General features: G+C 35.8%; 1 protein-coding gene across 3 annotated transcripts in view; it reads right to left on the bottom strand.

The window, feature by feature from the left end:
- LOC127866658 (putative pyridoxal-dependent decarboxylase domain-containing protein 2) overlaps positions 1-26,688 on the bottom strand; it is a 55,470-nt gene that overhangs the window by 22,307 nt on the left and 6,475 nt on the right. For 2 of the 3 annotated variants that reach the window (XR_008043062.1, XM_052407372.1), the window contains exons 2-17: positions 25,045-25,121; positions 24,512-24,586; positions 20,413-20,500; positions 20,091-20,209; positions 19,291-19,446; positions 18,403-18,592; positions 15,008-15,076; positions 11,008-11,031; positions 7,442-7,520; positions 6,519-6,603; positions 5,855-5,975; positions 3,755-3,910; positions 2,557-2,607; positions 2,125-2,202; positions 1,245-1,311; positions 637-743 (exon numbers count right to left, since the gene is read on the bottom strand). Coding sequence is in view for 2 of the 3 variants with exons in the window: in XM_052407372.1 (XP_052263332.1) it covers positions 637-743; positions 1,245-1,311; positions 2,125-2,202; positions 2,557-2,607; positions 3,755-3,910; positions 5,855-5,975; positions 6,519-6,603; positions 7,442-7,520; positions 11,008-11,031; positions 15,008-15,076; positions 18,403-18,592; positions 19,291-19,446; positions 20,091-20,209; positions 20,413-20,500; positions 24,512-24,586; positions 25,045-25,121 (1,542 nt within the window). In the remaining variant the exon portion in view is untranslated. The remainder of the gene's footprint in view (positions 1-636; positions 744-1,244; positions 1,312-2,124; positions 2,203-2,556; positions 2,608-3,754; positions 3,911-5,854; positions 5,976-6,518; positions 6,604-7,441; positions 7,521-11,007; positions 11,032-15,007; positions 15,077-18,402; positions 18,593-19,290; positions 19,447-20,090; positions 20,210-20,412; positions 20,501-24,511; positions 24,587-25,044; positions 25,122-26,688) is intronic. The other variant, XM_052407373.1, reaches the window with a different exon arrangement.

The following is a 26,688-nucleotide window of genomic DNA, read 5'->3' as shown; positions in this document are numbered from 1 at the left end:
AGATATTGAGTGAGTTGTAGCCATAGATAGATATTGAGCGAGTTTCCACACCCAGATATAGAGTGAGTTTCCATACCCAGATATAGAGTGAGTTTTCATACCCAGATGTTGAGTGAGTTTTCATACCCAGATGTTGAGTGGGTTGTAGTCATACATAGATATTGAGCGAGTTTCCACACCCAGATATAGAGTGAGTTTTCACACCCAGATATAGAGTGAGTTTCCATACCCAGAATTAGAGTGAGTTGTAGTAGTGTGGCCATATTTACCCAAATATTGAATGAGTTGTTGGAGTGTTGCCATAGTTACTAATATATTGAGTTAGTTGTAATAGTGTTATCATAGTTACCCAAATATTGAGTGAGTGGTAGTAGTGTTGCCATATTTACCCAGATATTGATATTAAGTGAGTTGTAGTAGTGTTTCCATAGTTACCCAGATATTAAATGAGTTGTTGGGAGTGTTGCCATAGTTTCTAATATATTGAGTTAGTTGTAATAGTATTAACATAGTTACCCAGATATTGAGTGAGTTGAAGCAGTGTTGCCATATTTATGAATATATTGAGTTAGTGGTAGTGTGATTATCATAGTTACCCAGATATTGAGAGAGATGTAGCAGTGTTGCCATAGTTACCCAGATATTGAGTGAGTTATAGTAGTTGTGCTTTCTCTGCCTGTCCTCCTCTGTCTCCTCCTCCTCCTCCACACCAGCCCCCATGGCATATGGGGCCACCGCAATAGCTACAACAATATGGCATACATTAAATGTAGTACACTAAATAATTATCCACACAGGTACCAACATCACTCGACTGGGTGCAAAATCGAATGAACAGACAAGTCTGCCAAGTTAGTAAACATATTTTTAATGTTCCATCAGCTATGCCAAAAGCTCAATAAAAAATGCTAAAAGTATGAATTAGCAATATACGACACTTTATTAGCTGTCATATTGCCCCTTGATGGATACCTGCATACATCAGATTGATGAATACATAAAAATCATAACAAACATTACATTCAAGACTGCAATAAGTTTAAAAACATAGTGCCTTTTATGATTATGGTCAGCTACAAATTATATTCAATTTTAGCTAACGCTAGATTTAAATTTATAAAACCCAAACCAAAATGGTTACAGATCTACAATTTGTTTCAGGGTTATCAACACGTAAAAAAAAAAAAAATGAACAGAAATCAGCTACATTGGACAGTGGCTACATGGGCAAAAGTGGTACGTACTGGATGATTCAGATTTGTCTTCTGCGTACCGGAACACAACGGTTGTAGAAGGAACATCTGATGCCATCTGAAATTCATCAAAAAATAGAGCTGTGTCCTGCTAAACTGGCGTAAAGTAGCATCCCAGATTAGTTTGTGCAGTCCACACTTTCTGCTTTTATGGATTTTTTGTTTGAAGTCAATCTCTTCTGAACGAAAATTAAATCATGGCCAAAAAAGTCGTCCCTGATTAGCCTTTGAGCAATGCACAGGCTTTCCTGGGACAATAATTTAGGCACATGCATTAAGACAGGCTTGCACAGAGACCAGCTCAATATTAAGCTTAAAAAACATAAATCCCATCAAGCATTCATGTTTTTAATCCAAGTAAACAGCAAATTCTGTTGTATAACATTATTAAATTAATGAAGACAAATTTACACAATAAATTAATATCATTATCATTCACTATCTCTTAAATAATTGTAATGTATTTTCAAAATAAGCAGTACTGTAATATGCTGTATCAAGAGCACCGCATAACAGGTGCCAACACTTGGCTGCAGGTGCAGTTTTGAATAAATGAAAGATTGTCAAGAATTTTTTATTATTTTTTAGAGGTCACAGTGACCTTGACCTTTGACCTAGTGACCCAAAAATGGGTGTGGCATGTAGAACTCATCAAGGTGCATCTACATATGAAGTTTCAAAGTTGTAGGTGGAAGCTTTTTGATTTTAAGAGCCAATGTTAAGGTTTTTAGCACGGCGGACGGCAGACGTAGGACAGCAAACGCCGGACGACGAGCTGGCTATGACAATACCTCGGGTTTTCTCCGAAAACAGCCGAGCTAAAAATGTGAAGAGGTCAAGAACCAACCACAATATTATATGTTTTACATACCAGTGATGATATGGCCTTTGAAATGAGTTCAGTAATGGAACGCACTACTCTCTCCTTATTCTTTGAAGTGTCTCGGCTCTAGAACAGAGTTTAAATAATTGAGAAATAAAGCCAATCATATTTAATCATTTTGGCAAATGTGACTTTTTAAATCTGTTTGTATAAAAAACAATAGACAAGAAAAAGCAAATTTTAAATTTACAAATTCACAAGAAAATCATGCAAGGTATTTTAGCATAAGTTTCAATCATATTGGTTTAAACCCCAGTATCATAAGTGTTATGCAACTGGCTTCAACAGGTTTAAATTCTTTTTTTTTCACTATATAAAGCATATTACAAAATGCTGCATTGAATATTGGCATACAAAGATATATAAATCTAACAAACTAGTATAGTGACAATGATTGTAATAAAATATGCCTGTACTTACAAACTGTACAATGGTTTTAATCTTGGACAGCTCTTCAAACATGGCATCAGCCTACAAAAAAGTTTCCAGTAATAATATTCCATATACAACAAGATACACCTCTTGTCTTCTATAACTAAATTTAATTTAAACGGAACAGTTGTTGCGGTGTATTTAGATTATGTCTCTACGCCGCGCCTAGCGTAGCAACGCTCCACCCCCCAAGTTCTATATAACTGCATGTTGACCTCTGATCTTGGTTAGTTAGTTGTTAGGCATTGATCGCTTCTATCGTTGAAAACAGTAGCCACTGAAATTATATGCATAACACTTCGTTTGTTTACCCAAACACAACAGTTGTAACCCAAAAACTATTCCTCTTTTAGTTAAGTGCAAGTTTTCTTATTGATTTTTTAACTCAATTTAAAATCGATATACATAGCCATGCCACAAGGGAGGAAATAAAATGATGCTTTACTTGAGCCCATGGTGTAGGAACTGGTGAGTTTTGTAAATGATTTTTAACAGACCATTCAGGAATCTATCATCATTGCCCCATGGCATGGTCAAGCCAATGGACTTTGGACAATGTGAAGTGTAACACCACAGGTTATACATGTATTACCATTCATTGTAGTTTACGGTTTATCACATGCTCTTCATAAATTTCAAATAATATTGTATGAATCAATAATTTGATAGATTGGTCTTTCATTGACAATATGATTTGCATTATAAAACTACCACTAACAACTTATTTAAAGGCATGTCTTTGGCCTACAAGACTGAAAGTGTAGTCCCACAGTGGACAGCTGGGTGTGGGGGGAATATCTTGCAAAATATCTTGCAACAGAAAATACCAGAAAATACCATAATTCGTAAAGGCAGAAAGAGAAAGCCCTACTATACTTTAACATGAGACCTGGTCTAAGAAAATGGGGCTTAATGCATGTGCGCAAAATGTCATCCCAGATTAGCCTGTGCAGTTCCCACAGGTTACTTAGGGATATCATTTTCTTATATGGAATTTTTCATTTAAAGACATTCACATAAAAAAATCGAGTCTATGCAAAGTGTCATTACTGATTAGCCTGTGAAGACTGCACAGGCTACTCTTAGATGACACTTCTAGCATGCATTAAGACCCATTTTCCAAAAGCAAGGCTCATATGCATAAAGCCATGTCTCCCATGATGCACCCCATGCAATTTTCACCTACCAGTTCACACGACTGACTGATCCTCTCCTCAATGTTCTCTATACCCAGACTCTGAAGGACCACCCACAAGGGCAGACAGGTCAGCCTCTGTCTGGGGTCAAACGAGGTCAAGTTGGCAGAGTGAACAAGGTTGGGGTCAGCCAGCTTAAACATTGTCTAGGTTAAGAGGTTAAGGTCGCAGTTATTTGTATAGTTTTGTTCCACTATTTTAAAAAGAATTACAAGCATATATGCATAGCAGGATAACAATTACAAAGGACACATACTTAAACAAGCAGCTGACAACTGTGCAATAATATGTGGTATTTGTGGTATGCAATAACTGTAAATGGAATTTTGTTCTTGATTCAAATTTTGACAATTGTATTTTCATAACATTTCATTTCATATTAAATGTAATGAAAACTGTTATTTGCAACAAATAACATTTAGAACATTTATAAAAACATATAATTGATATGTACCAGTAGACGTCCTCCAAATTACAATATTGTCATATTATCAATTCATCCAAACACAAATTATTTCTGGTGCAAATACTTACTAACAAGATGATTATGGGGAAAAAACACAAACTGATAACTGAAGTAACCAAAGGTGTTATTTTCAAACCAAATGTGTAACAGTTCAACCAGATGTAAAACTCTAATTCATTAAAAAAATTAATATTATTCAATTTCCTCTTTCAATTGTTCCATTTTCCTATCATTTTGACTTATCACAATTGATAAAATATACAGAAGGATAAACACTGTTTATAAATCACATGTGTTTCAGTGCAGAAATTGTAGTTTCTTATTAATTCTGTCGTTACTATCAATTAAGTGGCTATTGAATAATAACTTATTATTGATATCAACAATTTAACGTTGTTGCATCACCAGACCAAATCAAACTCCCTATGAAATGTGAAAATACGACACTGACATTGATGAATTTAAAGGGATCTTTTCACGCTTTGGTAAATTGACAAAATTGAAAAAAGTTGTTTCAGATTCGCAAATTTTCGTTTTAGTTATGATATTTGTGAGGAAACAGTAATACTGAACATTTACCATGGTCTAATAGAGCCATTATATGCATCTTTTGACGATTTTAAAACCTAAAAATTATAAAGCGTTGCAACGCGAAACGATTGAATAATTTGGAGAGTTCTGTTTTTGTCGTTAAATTTTGTGAAACTACGAAGATTGCTTATATAAGGTATAAAATACGTTCAGCATGTGTACTCGGCGGAATAGCTCAGTAGGCTAAAGCGTTTTTACTTCAGGACTCTGGCAGGACTCCAGGGGTCACTAGTTCGAAACCTGGTCCGGGCATTGTTCTTTTCCTTTTTTTAATTTTATTCTTGATTTTTTACTGGAGCTTTTACGATCCAATGTTTACATTTATCGATATAAAGCATTTAATGAATAAGTTAAAAAATGCCACAATCTGTGAAAAGGCCCCTTTAATATGTCGCCCAAATTCTGTTATGACAGTTATGCAAATGGAGTCAAATCACTGAAAAAAAAAATAATCAAAATGCATCAGAAGATTCCGATGTTTGTTTATTTTTTCCTTTTCTAATTATCTGACGGATGAAAACACCCACATGTAGTTCAGCCGACACCCCCACTCATGCCTCCAGATATGGATTTGTCTTTCGGAAGCCATTATTAGAACAGCTAATCATTAGCCAAGAAATCATTAGAAAAGCATCCAGACAATTTTGATAATTGAGTGTCACCATGTTAAAGGTCAGGTTATGGTAAATAATTTGATTTGTGGGTGTTTCAGTTAATAATGTTTTTCAAATTATATTGTTTGGAACTTGATGAAAAAAATTGTTATTATTGAATAACAAGTGCATATGTGAATAGTTGGTAGATAATACAAGAAAATGGCATATATAAGCCTCTTTTGGAGAAAACTGGGCTTAGCATCAGCGACACTTTCCTTTTATGGAGTTTTCGTATTAAATAGGTCTCTTCTAAAAGAAAATCCAGCTTAGGCCAAAAATGCGGACAGCCCGGGCTTATCTTGAACAACATTTAATGCACATGCATTTAGCCCAGTTTTCCCAGCTCATATGCTGATGTTTTCAAGACTGAAGGATACTGCCACAGGGAGAGCTGGAATACCCAGCCATGTTCCAATGGTAACCGTGATACTGTCTCCCAGACGGGCCTGATACACGTTGCCTGGGGGATGTATGAGGGCCAGAAGAGCTACACTGTCTCTGAAAATGATAGGAAGGTAAATATATCAATATGGTAACAAATCAGAGAATATGGTTTAAATGTTTAACAAGAGGAATGAAGTTTGTGACACTAGAATGTTTGTTAGAAATTACAACAGATAGAAAACCAAAAACGTATACATGTTTGGACAGTCCCATGATATACTTTTGTGCATTGAAAACAAATTTGAATTTCTCCATTTTTATAACCACAGGCAAACAATTTCTATTCTATGAGCCATTTGTTGATGCCCTCTTGTATACATATTTGTGCTTCCTCTAAATTTACAAGATTTATTAGAATTCAATGTTTCCTGGTACCTGCAGGACATCCAGACAGTGATTACAAGCGTGAAGAATTAAACTTGCCAAGTAAAATACCCTCATTATAGTAAGAAAGTATTTGAAATTTGAAAACTATGCAAACATGTAGACATACACAGCATTATTAACTACTTCTTTCACACTGGGTTAAAAGCAAACAGGTGAACAGCAGCAAAGCTACCAGCTGAAAACCTCTGAATTGATGGATGGAGTCCCTACCCTGTCACATGCATCCAGATGTTTCTGTTCTTGCAGATTCCCTGCAGTTCTTCTATGTCATCAACATGTCCAATATTCGGAGTACCTGACAATCACATTAAGTTTCTTGTATCATTCAAAAGAATCAAAGGATAGAGGGACTTTTTCACACATTAAGTTTGTTTTTTTAATGTCCTTAACCCTTTCCCACTCAGAAGCAAAGTGAAAATGGCTATGTGAAAACAGCATAATACCAGAACAACCAAGTAACTCGCAGTCTGTTCAGGTTTTATGCTGTTTGCTGCTCACCAGTATCTAAGGGTTGGAAATGAAGCCTTTTAAACTTGAATCCAGTAAGAAAGGTCTTAAATTAAATTTAACTTTCTAAAGGACTACAGCTGTGTCTAAATAGTTATCTAAGTGGTAAAGGATTAAATAATTTAACTTAAAAAACTGAAATATTTGGAATATTTTTTAATAATTGTAATAACTACAAAAAATATATCATAAAATATAAAGCCTGCTCTGGTGATCAAACCCAGTACCTCTAGAGGCAAAAGCTAACTCATACCATAATACCATGCAGGCTGTCAATATTTGTAGTGTAATCTAAGCCTGTAATACACATTAGTGCTTAATTATTGCTGAAAAGAATTGCATTTTAAGGATTATCAATAAACACACATATATTTTCAACATGTGTATTGGTCAGGAGTGCAATGTTTTCTTGTTTGAATATATTACATCCATTCTTTTTTTACCTATTACACCAAACTGTGAGTCCCTTTCATGCAACTGTAGAAAAGTATTGCTTAAGGATTCTGCATAATTATACCTCATTAAATAAAGGTATCAAGTGTGAAAATGGAAATACTAATTAAGTCCTTGAAGCATACAAACTGTTTCCAGGTTAAAAGATAATAAAGGCCAAATCTACTACACACCAGCATACGCCATCACTGCCACAGGTGTCTTAGCTGCAGCAATATCATCCATGATCAGCTTGTCCAATATATCTGTGTCCTGAAATACACATGATTAACTGCACAGTTATTGAATTTCATTTTGTTTAGGCTTGAATACTTTTGGATAAATATGCAGTTATCTATGCAACTGCAACTTTAATTATTTATTATTTACAATCTGTTCTTTTTTTTTATAAACAATCAGTTGGTAAACTAATTATAAACTGTTCATAGCTTATGTTAAGTGGGTAATATTCATTGTCAATGACCTATGCATTTTTTTAACATGCACAAAACATTCCAAATAAAATGTAATTTAATTACAGCACAATCCCATAAATGCTCACAAATACATGGTGTCAGTTGCATGCTACTAGCTACTGCTTATAATTATGCCATAATGAATGGTTAAAAAGCTTCATTAATAAATTATTGAAAATAACAGTGAAAATATTTTGACTGCAAAAAGCTATTACAGCTTCAATATTTACTAAATACTAGACCTTGCATATGTCTGGACTATCAACAAACACAATTTATTATTTAAGCCTGATTTTGGTAAAAGTAGGCTTATAATGCTTCTGACTGCACAGCTCTAGGATTTCAAGGATAAAGGCAGACATTCAACCAACACCATGCTCCAATCAATAACATAAATAGGACATAAACATTCCCAATAATATGAATTCCAAAACAATTAAAAACAAGAATATCAGTGCAACTGATGGATGCTCCCCGATGATGCGCTTTGTCAATGTATGTGTTAATAAACACCTAAAAAATCTATTATTAGCCTCGGTGACCTTGACCCAGTGACCTCAAACCTCATCAAAAGGTAGAGGTCCATGCAAGGTACCTACATGCCAAATATGAAAGCGATTGGTAAAGTATTGAAGGCGCTATGAGAAACAGTAGCAAAAGTGTGACTGAAGGAAGTCTATTTTTAGCCTCAGTGACCTTGACCCCAGTGACCTTAAACCTCATCAAAAGGTAGAGGTCCATGCAAGGTACCTACATGCCAAATATGAAAGCGATTGGTAAAGTATTGAAGGCGCTATGAAAAACGGTAGCAAAAGTGTGACGGAAGGAAGTCTATTATTAGCCTCAGTGACCTTGACCCCAGTGACCTCAAACCTCATCAAAAGGTAGAGGTCCATGCAAGGTACCTACATGCCAAGTATGAAAGCGATTGGTAAAGTATTGAAGGCGCTAGCAAAAGTGTGACGGAAGGAAGTCTATTATTAGCATCGGTGACCTTGACCCCAGTGACCTCAAACCTCATCAAAAGGTAGAGGTCCATGCAAGGTACCTACATGCCAAATATGAAAGCGATTGGTAAAATATTGAAGGCGCTGTGAGAATCGGTAGCAAAAGTGTGACGGAAGGAAGTCTATTATTAGCCTAGGTGACCTTGACCCCAGTGACCTCAAACCTCATCAAAAGGTAGAGGTCCATGCAAGGTACCTACATGTCAAGTATGAAAGAGATCGGTTTAGTATTGAAGGTACTATGAGAAACTGTAACAAAAGTGTGACAGAATAATCTATTATTAGCCTCAGTGACCTTGACCTTGACCCCAGTGACCTCAAACCTCATAAAAAGGTAGAGGTCCATGCAAGGTACCTACATGCCAAATATGAAAGAGATCGGTTAAGTATTGAAGGTGCTATGAGAAACTGTAACAAAAGTGTGACGGAAGTAAGGAAGTAAGGAAGGAAGGAAGGACAAACTGGCAACTATATGCTCCGCCGAAATTTTATTTCGGGGAGCATAAAAAACAAAATTAGAGCAAAAATTAAAATCACGAACAAAGTCCATATATCTAAAAAAAAGATATATTTATCTACAATATTTGTTATTAAATACTTATTCAACTGACTTAAAAGAAAAAAAATATCCATAAAGTAAAATGTGAAACGCACACGATTGGTAAAAGGTTAATCTTTTAATTAATATATTATCCATGGGCAACATCTAATATTTTCAAATATATATATATAGAATAAACACATTCATGTATAAATGTCAGCCAAAAAGCCATTCTACAAGTTTTAAGAAACTAGATATTCCATCATTTGTCAATACCGCAGGCAAACTGGGCTTTATGAATGTGTGTGAAGTGTAGTCCAAGATTAGCCTGTGCAGTCTGCACAGGCTTATCAGGAACAACATTTTCTGCCTAGAATGGATTTTTGCTAAGAAGACACTACCTTTAAACAAAACAAAAAATGTGTTTGTCAGAAACACTATGTCCCCTTCTGCGCCGCTTTGACTTTTTTTTTTTTTTTTTTTTTTACCTTTGACCTTGAAAGATGACCTTCACCTTCCACCACTCAAAATGTGCAGCTCCATGAGATACACATGCATGCCAAATATGAAGTTGCTATCTTCAATATTGCAAAAGTTATGGCAAATGTTAAAGTTTGACCAAACCAACAGACAGCCCGACGTACAGACCAACAGACAGGGCAAAAACAATATGTTCCCCACTTTAGTGGTGGGGGACATAAAAATCCATAAAAGCAAAGACTGTTGAACAGCATTTGCATTAAGCCTTATTTTTCCAGACTAAACTAAAAGTTGCTCTAAGACAGACATGCTCAAGTTATCAAAGGTGTCTGTATTGTGAAGGAAAAATATTTACTTATTTTAAATCATTCACCCTGTCTTAACACATTATCAATAGTAACAAAAATCAAGTTAATCAATTAGTTCTTCTTGAATGCTTTGAGCTTTTAGGAGTACATACATACAGCTCAAAGTTCTTCCAGATAACAGCTTTTTTCATGTAAAAAAATTATGTCTTGCATATGTCTATAAAATTGAGTTCAATCAACCTATTACATAATAACAAACACAATAACTGTAAGAATGGACGTCAATTTGCATGTCATTTGTGGAGAAATAATCCACACACAAAAACTTATTAAAAAATCATGTTATCAAACTGAAAGCCAAAGTTTTGAATTGACGATTCGATCTATGTTGCGGAGGATCTGAATATAGTCAGTGTATTACAATAGTTGATTAGACACAAGATCTATCTCGGAGATTCCAGAGATAGTCAATCACGTATTTTCAAATTTGGAATACTCAGCTTTGTCCATTGAAAAAAACGAACACATTTTCATGAACCCTTGACATGTTTGCCATTTTTATGTGAGCACACCATATTACGTCAGTTGTTTTAATTTGCACATCAGTGATATGTTTATGAACTGTTTGTGATTATATATGCAAGAAAAAAGTTTATGTTGCAAATATTACCAATTATAGTGCCACCTGGATTCAAGGTTCCAACTTTCCATGAAAAAGCGATTATCGGCTGTAACTGCCAGCGACCAAGAGGGTCAATACCTGGGAGTTGGATTATTGCAACTAGTTAACCATTTTAACATAATTTTGCAATTTGACTGATTAACCAAAATTATAATGTAGCATGATGTTATATGATGCATAAACTCAACTAAGCAGAATAGCCAATCCCGAGCCAGCATAAAGCAGGTATTTATTGGAGTAGGGACATGCGTATTATATCACCTTACCATTTGCTCATGTTTGTTTGGCCTCTTAAAATGAACAATCAAACAAAAATGTTAACTAACAGAAAACTGTTATAAAAGTGGAAAAAAACAATTATGATGCATGGAGATTCATGTTACATACCTAAATGTGAGTGATATACTACTCACTTATATGTTAAAAGTATACTGTGAAAGCACTTACATTTTCAGGGTTTAAATTTTGCGCAAATTAAATTCCTGACATATTTGCATGGTAGTCAATTTGTACAATTTAAATTTCATTTTTAAAGCAAAATCTCATCTGTATATCAATGTCATGCCCAATCTGTCAAGACACAGTTGGAATGCCTTATTATGAAAGCTTGTTTATTGCAATAAAAACATGCACCGCACAGTATCAGATAAAGCCCATACATAACTCAACATATAGTAGGAATATTTGACTGGACATATGTTTGTAACATACAGCTTTTTATTTATTTAATATTGTTTTAAAGCAGGTATATGATTTTGTCAAATATTTATGAATTTATATAAAATGTGTAAAAAAACTTATTATATATATATTTCAATATAAATTAAAATAAATGTTAAGAAGAACATGTGTCGAAAAATGCAAAAAAAGCCAGATATTTAATTCTGAAATTGAAAACGGCTGTACAGCCGAATTCGCCAGCATGTATATCATACATGTACGATGTGAACCTAAACTTAGTTTAACGGTTTATCTGAATTCCTGCAACGATATCTATTCATACGACACACGAACACTAACTCCAATCCAAATACAAAGACGAATGCTTCGGTTATTGTAGGACAATATGTTCGTCACAATCGGCTCAGGCCACTAATTTGTCTTTGCTGCATTTTATGAAATTCAGCTTTAATGTATAATTTTTCTTGTCTATTTTGTGTAATTGTAACATATTTTATCAATATATTACAATTAAACGCATATAAAAAATCGTATATACCCGCTTTAAAATTGTAATCCATAATGAAAGCAATCAATATGGCAAGTTGTGAAAAAAAACTGTCAACATGTACAAAATCAGTATATTATGTAAATTAAAATAATGTAAATTACAAGAGCACCGCATAACGGGTGCCACGCTTGGCTGCTTGTCAGAATTTTTTTTTTTTTTTTTAAGAGGTCACAGTGACCTTGACCTTTGACCTAGTGACCCAAAAATGGGTGTGGCGTGTAGAACTCATCAAGGTGCATCTACATATGAAGTTTCAAAGTTGTAGGTGGAAGGACTTTGAATTTAGAGCCAATGTTAAAAACCTTTACAAACCTTGACACGGACGGCGGACACGACGAGCTGGCTATGACATTACCTCGGGTTTTCTCCGAAAACAGCCGAGCTAAAAATTATGTTTGAAATATTTCTTTCTTTTGTTTGCGGTCTTGCAAAGCATAAGCTACCAGAATACTAGCACCAGTTCTACTTATTATACAATGTATAACACATTTTACAATCATACTAGTACTTGTAACAATAAAAATGGCTATTTATAGGACCAATAAAAACAAAAAAAGCTTGCATGTATTTAAACGGATAACATGTGGGCTGCATCCTGAAATTAATGTTATCTACTACAAAACAGTTGTACAGACAAAAAGATCTCTCTGTTCTATGCACTACAAATTTGTTTCATTGAATTTAAAACACCCACACTTTACATGCTGAGAACAGGACAGTATAAATGTCAGCAATCGTTTGCTTGCTATTTAACAGAACAAAAAATTACTATCAAAAATATAGGCAAACAAGAGGGCCTGAAAGGCCCAAAGTTGCTCACCTGAGATAACAAGATATTATTAGGACAAATCATCTGACCAAGTTTCATGAAGATTGGACAATAAATGTGGCCTCTAGAGTGTAAACAAGGTTTTACTATAGCCATATATAGCCATATAAGTAAAAATGCCCCGCCCCTGGTGGCCATGTTTTTAAAGCTACCAAAACCATTTTCAAACTCATCCAAGATATCATTGGGACAAATCTTCTGACCAACTTTCATGATGATCGGAAAATAAATGTGACATCTAGAGTATTAACAAGGTTATACTATAGCCATATAAGGAAAAATGCCCCGCCCCTGTGGTGGCCATGTTTTTCAACCAACTGGCATCATTTTTGAACTTGTCCAAGATATTATTGGGATGAATTGTCTGACCGAGTTTCATGATGATCGGACTATAAATGTGGTCTCTAGAGTGTTAACAAGATTTTACGATAGCCATATATAGCCATGTAAGGAAAAAATGCCCCGCCCCTTGGCAGCCATGTTTTTCAAGCAAAGGTTACCATTTTTGAACTCATCCAAGATATCATTGGGACAAATCATCTGACCATATTACATAAAGATTGGACGATAAATGTGGCCTCTTGAGTGTTAACAAGGTTTTACAAAAGCCATATATAGCCATATAAGGAAAAATAATGCCCCGACCCCTGGTGGCCATGTTTTTATAGAAACCAAAACCATTTTCGAACTCATACAAGATATCATTGGGACAAATCTTCTGACCAAGTTTCATGAAGATCGGAAAATAAATGTGGCCTCTAGAGTGTTAACAAGGTTTAACTATATCCATATAAGGAAAAATCCCCCCCCCCCCCCCCCCCCCCCCCCGACGGCCATGTTTTTCACCCAACTGGCATCATTTTCTAACTCATCCAAGATATCATCGGGATGAATGTTCTGACCAAATTTCATGAAGATTAGACAATAAATGTGGCCTCTAGAGTGTTAACAACATTTTACTATAGCCATATATTGCCATATAAGGAAAAATGCCCCACCCCTTGGCATCCATGTTTTTCAAGCAAAGGTAACCATTTTCAAACTCATCCAAGATATCATTGGGACAAATCATCAGATCAAGTTTCATGAAGATCGGAAAATAAATGTGGCCTCTAGAGTGTTAACAAGATTTTACTATAGCCATTTAAGGAAAAATGCCCCGCCCCCTGGCGGCCATGTTTTTCAACCAATCGGCATCATTTTCAGACTCGTCCAAGATATCATTGGGATGAATGTTAAATTCTGACCAAGTTTCATAAAGATCAGACAATAAATGTGGCCTCTAGAGTGTTTACAAGATTTTACTATAGCCATATATAGCCATATAAGGAAAAATGCTCCGCCCCTTGGCAGCCATATTTTTCAAGCAAAGGTTACCATTTTTGAACTCATCTAAGATATCATTGGGACAAATCATCTGAGCAAGTTTCATGAAGATCTGAAAATAAATGTGGCCTCTAAAGTGTTAACAAGGTTTTACTATAGCCATATAAGGAAAAATGCCCCGCCCCCTGGCGGCCATGTTTTTCAACCAACTGGCATCATTTTCGAACTCGTCCAAGATATTATTGGGATAAATCTTCTGACCAAGTTTCATGAAGAATGGGCAATAAATGTAATCTCTAGAGTGTTAACAAGATTTTTCTATAGCCATATAAGGAAAAATGCCCCGCCCCTTGGCAGCCATGTTTTTCAAGCAAACGTGACCATTTTCAAACTCATCCAAGATTTCATTGAGAGCAATCTTCTGACCAAATTTCATGAAGATTGAACAATAAATGTGGCCTCTAGAGAGTTAACAAGGCAAATGTTGACGCCGCACTGGTATTTGGGTGCACATTTCAAGTTTTTAATTTTATGTGATTTAAACTTAACTACAGTTAATATTGGTTTTGACATAACAACTTCAATAGAGTATTGAAATACGAAGACTTTATCAATTTTCACATAAGAAAAGAGGGACATTGAATAACTAAGAACTCCTTTAGATAGATAGATGAAGTGAACCCTGACAATCTCACTAATGGTAAAATTGGTTAAAATATGTTAATATTCATAGTGGTCAAAAATTTAAGCAATGCAGGGAACGTATAAAGCGCAACAATTAGAACTCCGCAAAACTTCATGATCTCACACTAAGATGGTAAAAAAGTCTGTTACCTGAGACATGAGTAAAGTGACAAAAATATATATATAATTGACATACCATTTTTGAAGAGGATCCCAAGACTGTTTTGCATGGCACTGTACAAATTGAAGATTTTGGTAGGCCCAGCTAAAACAAATGAAACCATCATAAAACATGTTTTCCAGATTTACAAGCATGAGCGAAAAACATATGGGCCATGCTCTGTGAAAAGGAGGTTTAATGCATGTGCTTAAAGTGACATCCCAGATTAGCCTGTACAGTCTGCGCAGGCTAATCAGGGACCACACTTTCCCCTTCTATGATATTTTTCTTTAAAAAAAAGTCTCTTCATAGCAAAAATCTAGTTGAGGCAGAAATTGTCCTCCCTGATTAGCCTGTGCGGAATGCCTGTGGCTAATCTGGGTCGACACTTTACGCACATGCATTTAACCCCCTTTTTCACAGAGCGCGGCTCATATTTAAGTCATAAAAGAGACCAACAAATACTGCATTTATATTTTGAACAATAGTACCTACAATTTTAAAGTACAGGTTTATTCAAGCGAGTATATTGCAAAACAAAAGATGTGTTTGTCAGAAACACAATTCCCCACTATTGCGCCACTTTGAAGCCATATATTTTACCTTTGACCTTGAAGGATGACCTTGACATTTCACCACTCAAAATGTGCAGCTCCATGAGATACACATGCATGCCAAATATCAAGTTGCTATCTTCAATAATGCAAAAGTTATTGCAAAACTTTAACCAAGGTTAAAGTTTTGGGACACACACAATGAATGAATGAATGAATGACAGACAGACAGGCCAAAAACAATATGCCCCCGATCTTTCGATCTGGGGGCATAAAAAGCCTTTTTAAAGTGTTGGTACAAACAATTTGTTATTACATTTATTTAAAATCACAGAAGGAGAAAAACTCACACTTTGAGTAAATTCAAATCATAAAGGCGTATAACTCCACAGAGTAATCTTACATTTTTAACAAGGACTAAAAATCTACCCCAAATAAATTTATTAAAATTGTGAAAATAATTTAATTTCACCAAAATCAATTAATCTTTGAAATGGTTTACCCATTCTCAGTTTGGTTGATGAATCATTCGCCTCATTAGAAAGCTAACCCCATTTCCAAATCAGAAACAAGAATATCCGTGAAACTGATTGATATTCCTAATGATAAGCTTTGTCGATGTATATGCCTTAATTGGTTGGAACAGAATCACATTCAAGGGGAAACAATAGAGAGGAAACTCACTGGACAAGAACAACACAACAATTTTCTCCTCTCTACATCGTAAGGATACTCTATAAAGATTCAACTGTTTTGGTTCATTAGATTTTGCTTTCTGACAAAGTAACAACAAATGTATTCAAATATTATTTATCAAAGGGCAACAACTGCATGAGAAATGATAGGAGTGGAACAACGTGAAACAAAAGTCCACCCAGAAGAGATGCTGCATATAATGTGTTATAAAATTCTATCAATAGAGTCCAAGATCTTATGCGAAATTTGAACTAATTTTCAAAAGGCAATGGCTCCATAAACAAGAGCTGTCAGAGGACAGCGCGCTCGACTATTCGAGTGCTTGACAGTATAACGTAAGCCATCATATGGAAATTGTTTATATTCAATAATTTATTAGACAATCTTTCAAAAATAAAAAAAGGAAAAAAATAAATATTTTTTTTGGGGGGGGGGGTAGGGGGGTGAGAGGGGGCTATAATGTGGGGTGTGGTAATTTATTAGATGATGTTAAAACAAAAAAACAAAAAAAATGGGGGGGGAGGGTAGGGGGGGGTAGGGGGGGTGGGGTGGGTGAGAGTGGGGTATAATGTGGGGTGTGGTAATTTATTAGATGATGTTTAAAAAAAAATCAATTCTTTTTTTTTTGGGGGGGTGGGGGGGTAGGGGGGGTGGGGGGGTAGGGGGGGGGGGGTGAGAGGGGGGTATAATGTGTGTGTGGTGGTATTTATTAGGGGGGGTGGTGGGGGGGAGGGGGGTGGGGGGGGGTGTAGGAGGGTGGGGGAGTAGGGGGGTGGGGGTGAGAGGGGGGTATAATGTGGGGTGTGGTTATTGATTAGATGATGTTTTAAAAAAAATTGGGGGGGTGAGGTTGGGGGGGGAAGGGATTCTGGTAGGGGCGTGGGGCATTGTTTGGGTGGAATCCATTGTGGTATTCAGGTAAGTGTTGTTTTGTCAAAGTAATCATAAAATGTGATCATAAAAAAAAAAAGTTATGGCAATTTAAGCAAAATGTTCAATTATCAAAGTGTGAAAGGGGCCATAATCATGTCAAAATGCTTGATACAGTGGTCTGCTCTTGTTTATAGGTTGGGGTCATGTTGGTAAACAAGTATGCAACATATAAAAGCAATATGTCAAAGGATATAGGAAATATTTGTGGTAGTACGCAAACTTTAACATAGATTTATCAATAATATGCATATTCTAAGTATAAAAGGGGCAATAATTATGACAAAATGCTTGATAGAGTTGTCTGCTTTTTTTATAGGTTGGGGTGATGTTGGTAAACAAGTATGCAAAATATCAAAGCAATATGTCAAGTGACAATGAAAATAAATGGGGTAGTACGAAAGCTTAAACATTTGCTGCATATTCTAAGTGGAAAAGGAGCCATAATTATGACAAAATGCTTGATAGAGTTGTCTGCTCTTGTTTATAGGTTGGGGTCATGTTAGTAAACAAGTATGCAAAATATGAAAGCAATATGTCAAGGGACAAAGAAAATATTTGGGGTAGTACGAAAACTTTAACATTTGCTCGCAGACGCTAACGCCGATGCCGGGGTGAGTAGGATAGCTCCACTATATATATTTCATATATAATAGTCAAGCTAAAAATTAAAGGACCGGAATGATCTGGCAATGATGCACATGACCAAGGTATAGTGATGCTGCGTATCAATTTTAATTACATTAAGATCCATTAGTGTCAGAGATCTCAAGCCAAAACTTAAAAGACATATCCATGGTAAATAACTCCCTGAAAGCATTGGACCGGAAAGATGTACATGTCTTCCTTATAGGGGTCCAATATATCAAGGTGTTAGATCTGGAGAGAAAACAAAGAGACAAAATATTGATCAAAGGGCAATAACTCTCTTGAAAATGACGGAAAGACCTGACAAACATGCACATCCATCCTAGGGATCCTGCATATCAAGTTTCATCAAAATCGGATAATTAGTGTCTGAGACATAGACTGAGATATCGCACGGAAAGAACGAGTGTTTGGGACAAAAGGACTGACTGAGGACATTGAATAGGACAGAAATCATTAGCCGGACATTCATTTCAGAACTACACAAACTCAATTCCATCACAATTTGAATTCAGGCCGACAAACAAAGCAACCACTATATTCTTCATGGTATAAAAATCCAAAGCCAAAGATGCCCAGTTCATAACAGTGTCCAGTCCTTACCTCCCTACACAGGTGATCCCCGATATGTGGATCAGCAGAGGAGTTGAGGTAGATGACAGGAGGTCGCGAATACAGCGCCTCAAACCCATCCTTCACATAGCTAGGGTACTTCTGGTACATTGCCAGGCGGCACACACGCACCAGGCCGTCCAACTCGTGGTCCGAATAAAAAATATTGCCTTCATCAAACCTGTAAGTTTAGTAGTTATATTTGGCTATTGGTCCATTGCTAGTAAATGTAGGAAGCATATGAAGAAAACAAAATTTAAGAAGGATGCATTCGTTCTAATGAAAAAGATTATTACCAGTCATATTTTGTATTCATCATTTTATCAGAAACTGAAATCTATGATGCACATGTAATGTCTCTCCCAAAATGTTACAACTTATGCCTAAGTTTGCTTCAGAGTAAAGAACCAAGCTTCATCCCTGTTATATACTGTTACGTTCCCTCTCTGGATGCTTGTATATTTATTTGTATTACACTGTAACAGCCGTCTATGCTGCACTTCTTTACCATGTAAGGAATGCAGTCAATTATGTATGAAAAATTCTTAACTTTTATTGTTGCACGTTGAATGAAATAAACAACTCAAACTTCATTAAAGTAGTAAATACATTCTTATAAAGGCAGTTGTAATATTTTCGCCTGCGCATTAGATATCATTACAGTCCATTATTTAAAGTGTTAAAAGTTTACTTGTTTAATTCATTCCTTATTTCCTATAATTAATGATAAAGTGAGTAAAAAGGAAGTATACAGATGCACAACAGATCAAACGGTAACAATTAATTAAAAGTTCATGTTAAAGGTCAATGTTCTGTTTTAAAGTTCATTGTCCTTGTCCTGATATGCAGTGCATATCAATACTTCACATGTACACGTACCTGAACATTTTTGAGAGCCATAGCTGGCAATCTGTCATGATTTTCTTGGCGACTTTCTTGTGGTGATCAAGAGGAAGACAGTTCAACATGGCAGCCAGACTATGGGAAGTTACAGCTGCCCGACCAAAATCATCAAGCTTCTGCATAGGCACCGCTCTACAATGAAATACCATGCATTAAAGTGTGCGTCTCTCTGGGAAAACTGGGTTTAATTTATGTGCTTCAAGTGTCGTCCAACATAAGGCTATGCAGTAGGCACAAGCTTATCAGGGACGACACTTTCCTCCTAAACTGGATTTTGGCTAAGAATAGACTTCATTTAAACGAAAAATGCCCTAAAAGCTGAAAGTGTTTTCACTGATAAGCTTGTGTAGAGTGCACAGGCTAATTTTAAATGAAACTTTACAAACATGCATTAAGCATGTTTTCCCATATTGATCCTCAATTGTAAAATAACACAGTTTTTTAGTTGGAATATCTTCACAAATATGCATATTCTGTCATAAAGTATGGAATTTAAATTTGCCAGAATTCACTTTGATTTTGTCATTAAGAACAAAAGGAAACAGCATGATTTAGGAATGAACATTTAATTACATGTATTGATATGGTAAGAAAAGAAATGTGTTTTTGTGTCATTTCTGTACTTAAAATTTTCCATTTGCTCTTGACATGGTCTATTGCCATTATGGTTACTTTGCATCACACATGATGAATGGTATAAAAAGTTTGCTTTAAGCTAAGATTACTGCTATTAACTTTCATTAAAAACATAAAGAATATGTTACAATCCAGCCTACACTTTTTGAGCCTCTTCCTCTGGGGCCTCTAAGTCCTCATGTGTCTCAGGATTGCGCAATTTCCGAGCTTCAGCAATTATCTCCATGAAACTCATTTCCTTCTTGGCCTCTTCCTCTTTCTGTAATATGCATAGGAGGAACATTGGATTATGGATAATAGCTTTATAAATCTTTAATACAATACCAACCCGTGCAATGTATATGTGCACACAATTTGTTACTCGATACAATATAATAATCAAATTCTTGTTTTCAATCAACCAAAACAATATTTATTCTCTTTTCAATCATAGGAAAATGTGAAAGTCCACTTTCAGGTTACCTTCTTCTTTGCTTCTATTTCTTCGTCATTAATTTCAAAGGCTATCATATTCTCCACTCTCTTCATCACATCCCCGATTGGAAGACCTCTGGGGAGAAGACATGATTTGTTCATTGTAAGAATTAAATGAGCATAACATTAAAATTACAGTACATGTGATTTGTAATAAATGGATATGTTATCAGCAACTTCCATAGTTATATATTAATTAAACAAGAGGGCCTGAAAGGCCCAAAGTCACTCACCTGGGATGCAAAGGAACTGACCTGTTCTGTGCAGCCCAAGATGTCATTAGAACAAAATGTTCTTACCATCTTTCATGACTAGTAAACACCCTGGCAGCCATGTTTTTGAACAGACCAGAACCATTTTCATACACATCCTATATATTATTTAAACAAATATTCTGACAAAATTTCATGAAGATTCATGAAGCCATATAAGGAAAAATGCCCCGACCCCTGGTGACCATTTTTTTCAAGCAGCTGGAACCATTTTTGAACTTGTCCAAGATATCATTGGGACAAATCATCTGACAAAGTTTCATGATGATTGGACAATAAATATGGCTTCTAGAGTGTTAACAAGGTTTTACTACAGATATATAAGGTAAAATGCCATGCCCCCTTGGTGGCCATGTTTTTCCACCAACCTGAACCATTTTCTAACTCATCCAAGATATCATTGGTACAAATCTTGTGACCAAGTTTCATGATAATCGGACAATAAATGTGGCCTCTAGAGTGTTAATATAGAGATAATACATGTTTTCGAGGGCATGATCATCTGCGGGCGCTCGAAAAATCCGTTCCTGCCCGAGTGCGCAGCACAAGGGCAGGAACGGATTTTGAGAGCGCCCGCAGATGATCATGTCCGAGAAAATGTGTATTTTTGCTATTATTGCATAAACAAATCACACATAACAAAATAAATTAAAATAACATTGGAAACAATGTTTTGTTCATTCGACATCTACAAAATAATTCGATTATTTCAATACAGTTCAAGGTTGTGTTTTACATATGCCTCACTCGGTCATCATCCGAAATGACGAGGCTTTACCTTCGGATAGGCAGTTTACGATTTAAAATGTGTTTAAACGGTGGATTAATGCAAAGTTGAAATGCAGCCGTGCAAATTAAGAAATGAGCAATTATTTTGGAATTTACAGCAGGATCCTTGAAGGTACATAATCACTTAAATTTACAGCATAGTCTTTTGAAAGTGTTGAGTAAATAACCTTAACTTTATTGACGTTGCCAATACAATAAAGCTGTTGTCAAGAGAGTGCAAATTGTATAAGTTGAAAAGTGGATTGAAATAGGCATTGCCATTATCCCTGCATGCATGAGGAAACTGGTGCTTATTCAGTTTCCCATTTATGCTTGGAAAGTCGTCGAAGGCTGGAGAAGGGAAGTAACTGCGTGTGGACCAGATTATGGATATGAAAAACACATAACAGGGCTTGAATGGCACGTGAATCGCCTTGTTAATGCACAATTTCTTACGTTCAAGCCCTTATTTTGCCAAGTTTCTGCACCCCACCAGAGGGCATTATAGATAGAGTTTATGCAATAATAAGGTTTTAGTAAAGCAATATATAGCCACATTAGGAAAAATGCCCCGCCCCCTAGTGGCCATGTTTTTAAAGCAACCCAAACCATTTCGAACTCATCCAAGATATCATTGTGACAAATCTTCTGACCAAGTTTCATGAAGATCGGAAAATAAATGTGGCCTCTAGCGTGTTAACAAGGTTTTACTATAGCCATATTAGGAAAAATGCCCCGCCCCCTGGCGGCCATATTTTTCAACCAACCGGCATCATTTTTGAACTTGTCAAAGATATTATTGGTATAAATCTTCTTACCAAGTTTCATGAAGATCGGATAATAAATGTGGCTTCTAGAGTGTTAACAAGATTTCACTATAGCCATTTAAGGAAAAATGCCCCGCCCCTTTGCAGCCATGTTTTTCAAGCAAACGTAACTATTTTCGAACTCATCCAAGATATCATTGAGACCAATCTTCTGACCAAATTTCATGAAGATTGGACAATAAATGTGGCCTCTAGAGTGTTAACAAGGTTTCACTAAAGCCATATACATGTATAGCCATATAAGGAAAAATGCCCCGCCCCCTGGTGGCCATGTTTTTAAAGCAACCAAAACCATTTTCGAACTCATCCAAGATATAATTGGGACAAATCTTCTGACCAAGTTTCATGAAGATCAGAAAATAAATGTGGCCTCTAGAATGTTAACAATGTTTTACAATAGCCATATAAGGAAAAATGCCCCGCCCCCTGGCGGCCATGTTTTTTAACCAACTGGCATCATTTTTTAACTCGTCCAAGATATAATTAGAATGAATCTTCTGACCAAGTTTCATGAATATAAGACAATAAATGTGGCCTCTAGAGTGTTAACAAGATTTTTCTATAGCCATATATAGCCATATAAGGAAAAATGCCCCGCCCCTTGGCAGCCATGTTTTTCAAGCAACCGGAACCATTTTAAAACTTGTCCAAGATATCATTGGACAACCCTTCTGACCAAGTTTCATGAAGATCGGAAAATAAATGTGGCATCTAGAGTGTTAACAAGGTTTACTATAGCCATATAAGGAAATATGCCCCGCCCCCTTGCGGCCATGTTTTTCAACCAACTGGCATCATTTTCGAACTCTTCCAAGATATTATTGGGATGAATCTTCTGACCAGGTTTCATGAAGATCTGACAATAAATGTGGCCTCTAGAGTGTAAACAAGGTTTTACTATAGCCATATATAGCCATACACTGCAACTCCAATATATCACGGTCCGTTATATCGCGTTGTCCAATATATCGCGAATCGGCTTTGGCTCCCAAAAATCTGACGAGCATAATCCTTAAATAAAATGTTTTTATCTGAGAATTTGATGCATTAAAATCCGTTTCAAGCAAGTATTTTTCCCTTTTTTTCACCAACTTTAATCCAACAGTCATAATCCAGTTTTGACCAGATTGTTTGCTTACATTGTACATTACATTAACACCTGTGTACTGCGATAAACAAAAGACCCATTTGTCAAACATGACAGGTCATTTCGGGTGTTACAATTCTCTATTGAATTTGCTTTGAACTGCCGAAACGCACCAGTGCACACATGAAGGTGTACACAATTATAACAGTAAATGTCACAAGTCAATACTGACCTATCTCAACAATCTGTGTGCGTTAGATACAGTATACAATATAGATCAGTTAGTCACAACGCTCTACTATTAAACCCCATGCTGTGCATGCTTTTCATGAGAAATGAATGACGTCATTTTGTACATGGGTCTAATTTGTGCATGCTTTCTTGAACAATAAAACTCGGCAATGTTTTTCGGATTAAAAATTTAATTATACGCATTTGAAAATACTCACATGGAATAATGTTTTGTGTTATACCAATTAATGACATATGGATATAACACAAACTTGAATAGATTGGTAAATAGCGTGTTTTGAGATTGCATAATGATGCTAATGTATACATATACATGCATACATAAACTGACAATTTATATCGCGCGCCGGATATATCACGGTCGCGATCTTTGGACCCCTTCAACCGCGATATATTGGAGTTGCAGTGTATAAGGAAAAATGCCCCGCCCCTTGGCAGCCATGTTTTTCAAGCAAAGGTAACCATTTTCGAACTCATCCAAGATATCATTGAGACCAATCTTCTGACCAAATTTCATGAAGATTGGACAATAAATGTGGCCACTAGAGTATTAACAAGGCAAATGTTGACGGTGCATGACGGACGACGCACAACGGACAAAAGGCAATCACAAAAGCTCATCATAAGCATGTTGTGCTCAGGTGAGCTAAAAATAGAAAAGCCCACTGAGGGCCTTGTATCATTTTAGTGACCAGCCAGGAAGCCACAAAGCGTGTATATACCAAAGCCATAGGCTGAAGTATATATTCAGTTTGGGGTTGCCTGACCAGTCATTATTATGGGCCCAAATTGTTTTTTTATTCTGCTACACATTTTAGATTTTCTAGGAATTTACTAAATTTCACATTAAGGAGCTTTGTGAAACTGAACCAGGGTCTTACCGTCCTCTAAGGGGCTCAGGGAGATGGGCCTGCAGCTTTTCTTTCCGTGTTCTCTCACTTTCCATCCTCATATCACTAGCAAACACAAAGTACACAAGTAAGGTAAGTAATTGACAGCACTACTTGTATAGGACAACACTTCATTTCATGTGTAAGATGCCTTTCTGAATACCACATAGGGGAAAAGCATTTGAAACATATTAACTATAAACTTGATTTAAGTTACAAACGTGTGTTCAATCAATTTAATTATCCATAATAATAATCTATATGGTCAAGTCTAACAACAATATTATTTATATAATAATCTTCATTTTTCTTAATATTGTAGACATTATTTTAAGCATAAAAATCCTTTACCGTTAGTGTTTACACTTTATAAATATATACTTAACAGCAATTTTAGTCATACTTTTTAAGGGGTGTTTAAATAACTTATACCTTACACAATCTTTATATTAGAGAAATGTAAGAACAATTAAAAGTAGATTCATTTTCTGACTTATGGATGCAAAGGCCCCTGGTGCACATACTCATTTATCTTGTCCAGAATGGCATTCTGCTCCTCAATCTGCTTTTCAATCTGGACAAACATTGGGTCCATAAACATCTAAAAATGAACATAGAAATATCTTAGTAAAAATTATTCCTAAATAAAGTAAATTAACTCAAATTAATAAGACATTTGCTTGGACACAGACAGCTGCCTTGTGGCCAAAATTGACATCAAATGCTAAACATTGATTTGTTTGTTTGTTCATTTGGAATTTTGTTTGCTGTTTTAGTATTTCAGTTATATCACAGTGGTCTGTTAACCTACTCTCAACAGCGGTAGGCCTAGGATCAAATTTCAGGGAGAAGTAACTACGCTTAAACTATTTAGGAGGTCAGGCAAAATAAAGAAGTCATGTTTTGAATAAACAAGAGGGCCAAGATGGCCCTAGTTCGCTCACCTGAGAGGAGTCGGTTCATTCAATCTTTACCTAATGTCAAACATGACCTAGATATTGACCAGACAAACATCCTGGTCAAGTTTCATCATTATTGAACCAAAACTCTGGCGTAGGGAGTGTTTTTGTTTTTGTAAGATTTGAAATGGTGACCTATATTTTGAGTTGACCCCCCAAACATCAAACTTTGCTTACAAGGATTTTGTATACTGTGAAACCATTATTAATCGTCAGGCATTAATTTTCATAAATTTCGTCAGTCGACCGATCGGCGAATTTAAGATCCTAACGAACAATCATGCTCTATGTTTGAACAAAAACAAACACTGAGTTGAACAATATATTAAAACTTTACCGTAGACATGAGGCATTAAATTCCAACATAATCCATGCACACATTCACTGCTGTTTCGTAATCAAGATTAATCCGGTTTTGACACAAAGGGATGTAGATTACACAAGGTACTTAACTGACACGTTACACTTCTTTAAAACGCGTGTGCAGTACAGCTGTATCGAATGCGTTGCCTTCGTTTATGTAGAATGGTAATGAATAAGCGCTAATTGTTTATAACTTTATTACCCATTAGGTGCATTGTGTTTTTCAGGGGTGTTGCATATTAGCCATCACGCAGCGAATGCCGATGAAAGACAATAAACCAAATGAAAAGATGACGATGTGTGATCAACATGCGTATTTATCACAAATTAATCAAGAATATTTTAATTGCTGTTTGTTGTTTGATTGTTTGCGTTTAACCACACTTATTACTATTTTAAATGTATCAATTTATTTATTTTTAAATTATTGACATTATTGATTTATATACCGGTAGTTTACTTTTTAAGAACAAACACACACATAGAGTTTATAATTTTAATGTTGATATCAGAATAAAAAAGCATTTTATTTGAAAAAAAACAACACTTAACAAACTGGAACCTCTTTCGTATAACACAAACAGTTTTAAAACGGTATTGACAGCATTTTAATAAACATCATACCAACTAGAATTACGATTGTTATTAGTATGGCAATTATAATAATAGAAAAAGACTAATGGGCAATTGGCTTCGTTGTTACAAACACTCGTTAACGGATATTCGATCCCACTTGTCCGCTAATCATAACAATGAACGTGTAAATGGCATACATTGAAGAGGGTCCATTACTGTCCCTTGATAACAAAAGACTAGTTAATTGGCATGTGACAAACAGGCCCCACC

This window comes from Dreissena polymorpha, chromosome 2 (genome assembly GCF_020536995.1).
Source record: "Dreissena polymorpha isolate Duluth1 chromosome 2, UMN_Dpol_1.0, whole genome shotgun sequence".
NCBI lineage: Eukaryota > Metazoa > Mollusca > Bivalvia > Myida > Dreissenidae > Dreissena > Dreissena polymorpha.
The sequence above is the reverse complement of the archived record's forward strand: the minus strand, read 5'-3'. Positions and strand labels throughout refer to the sequence as shown.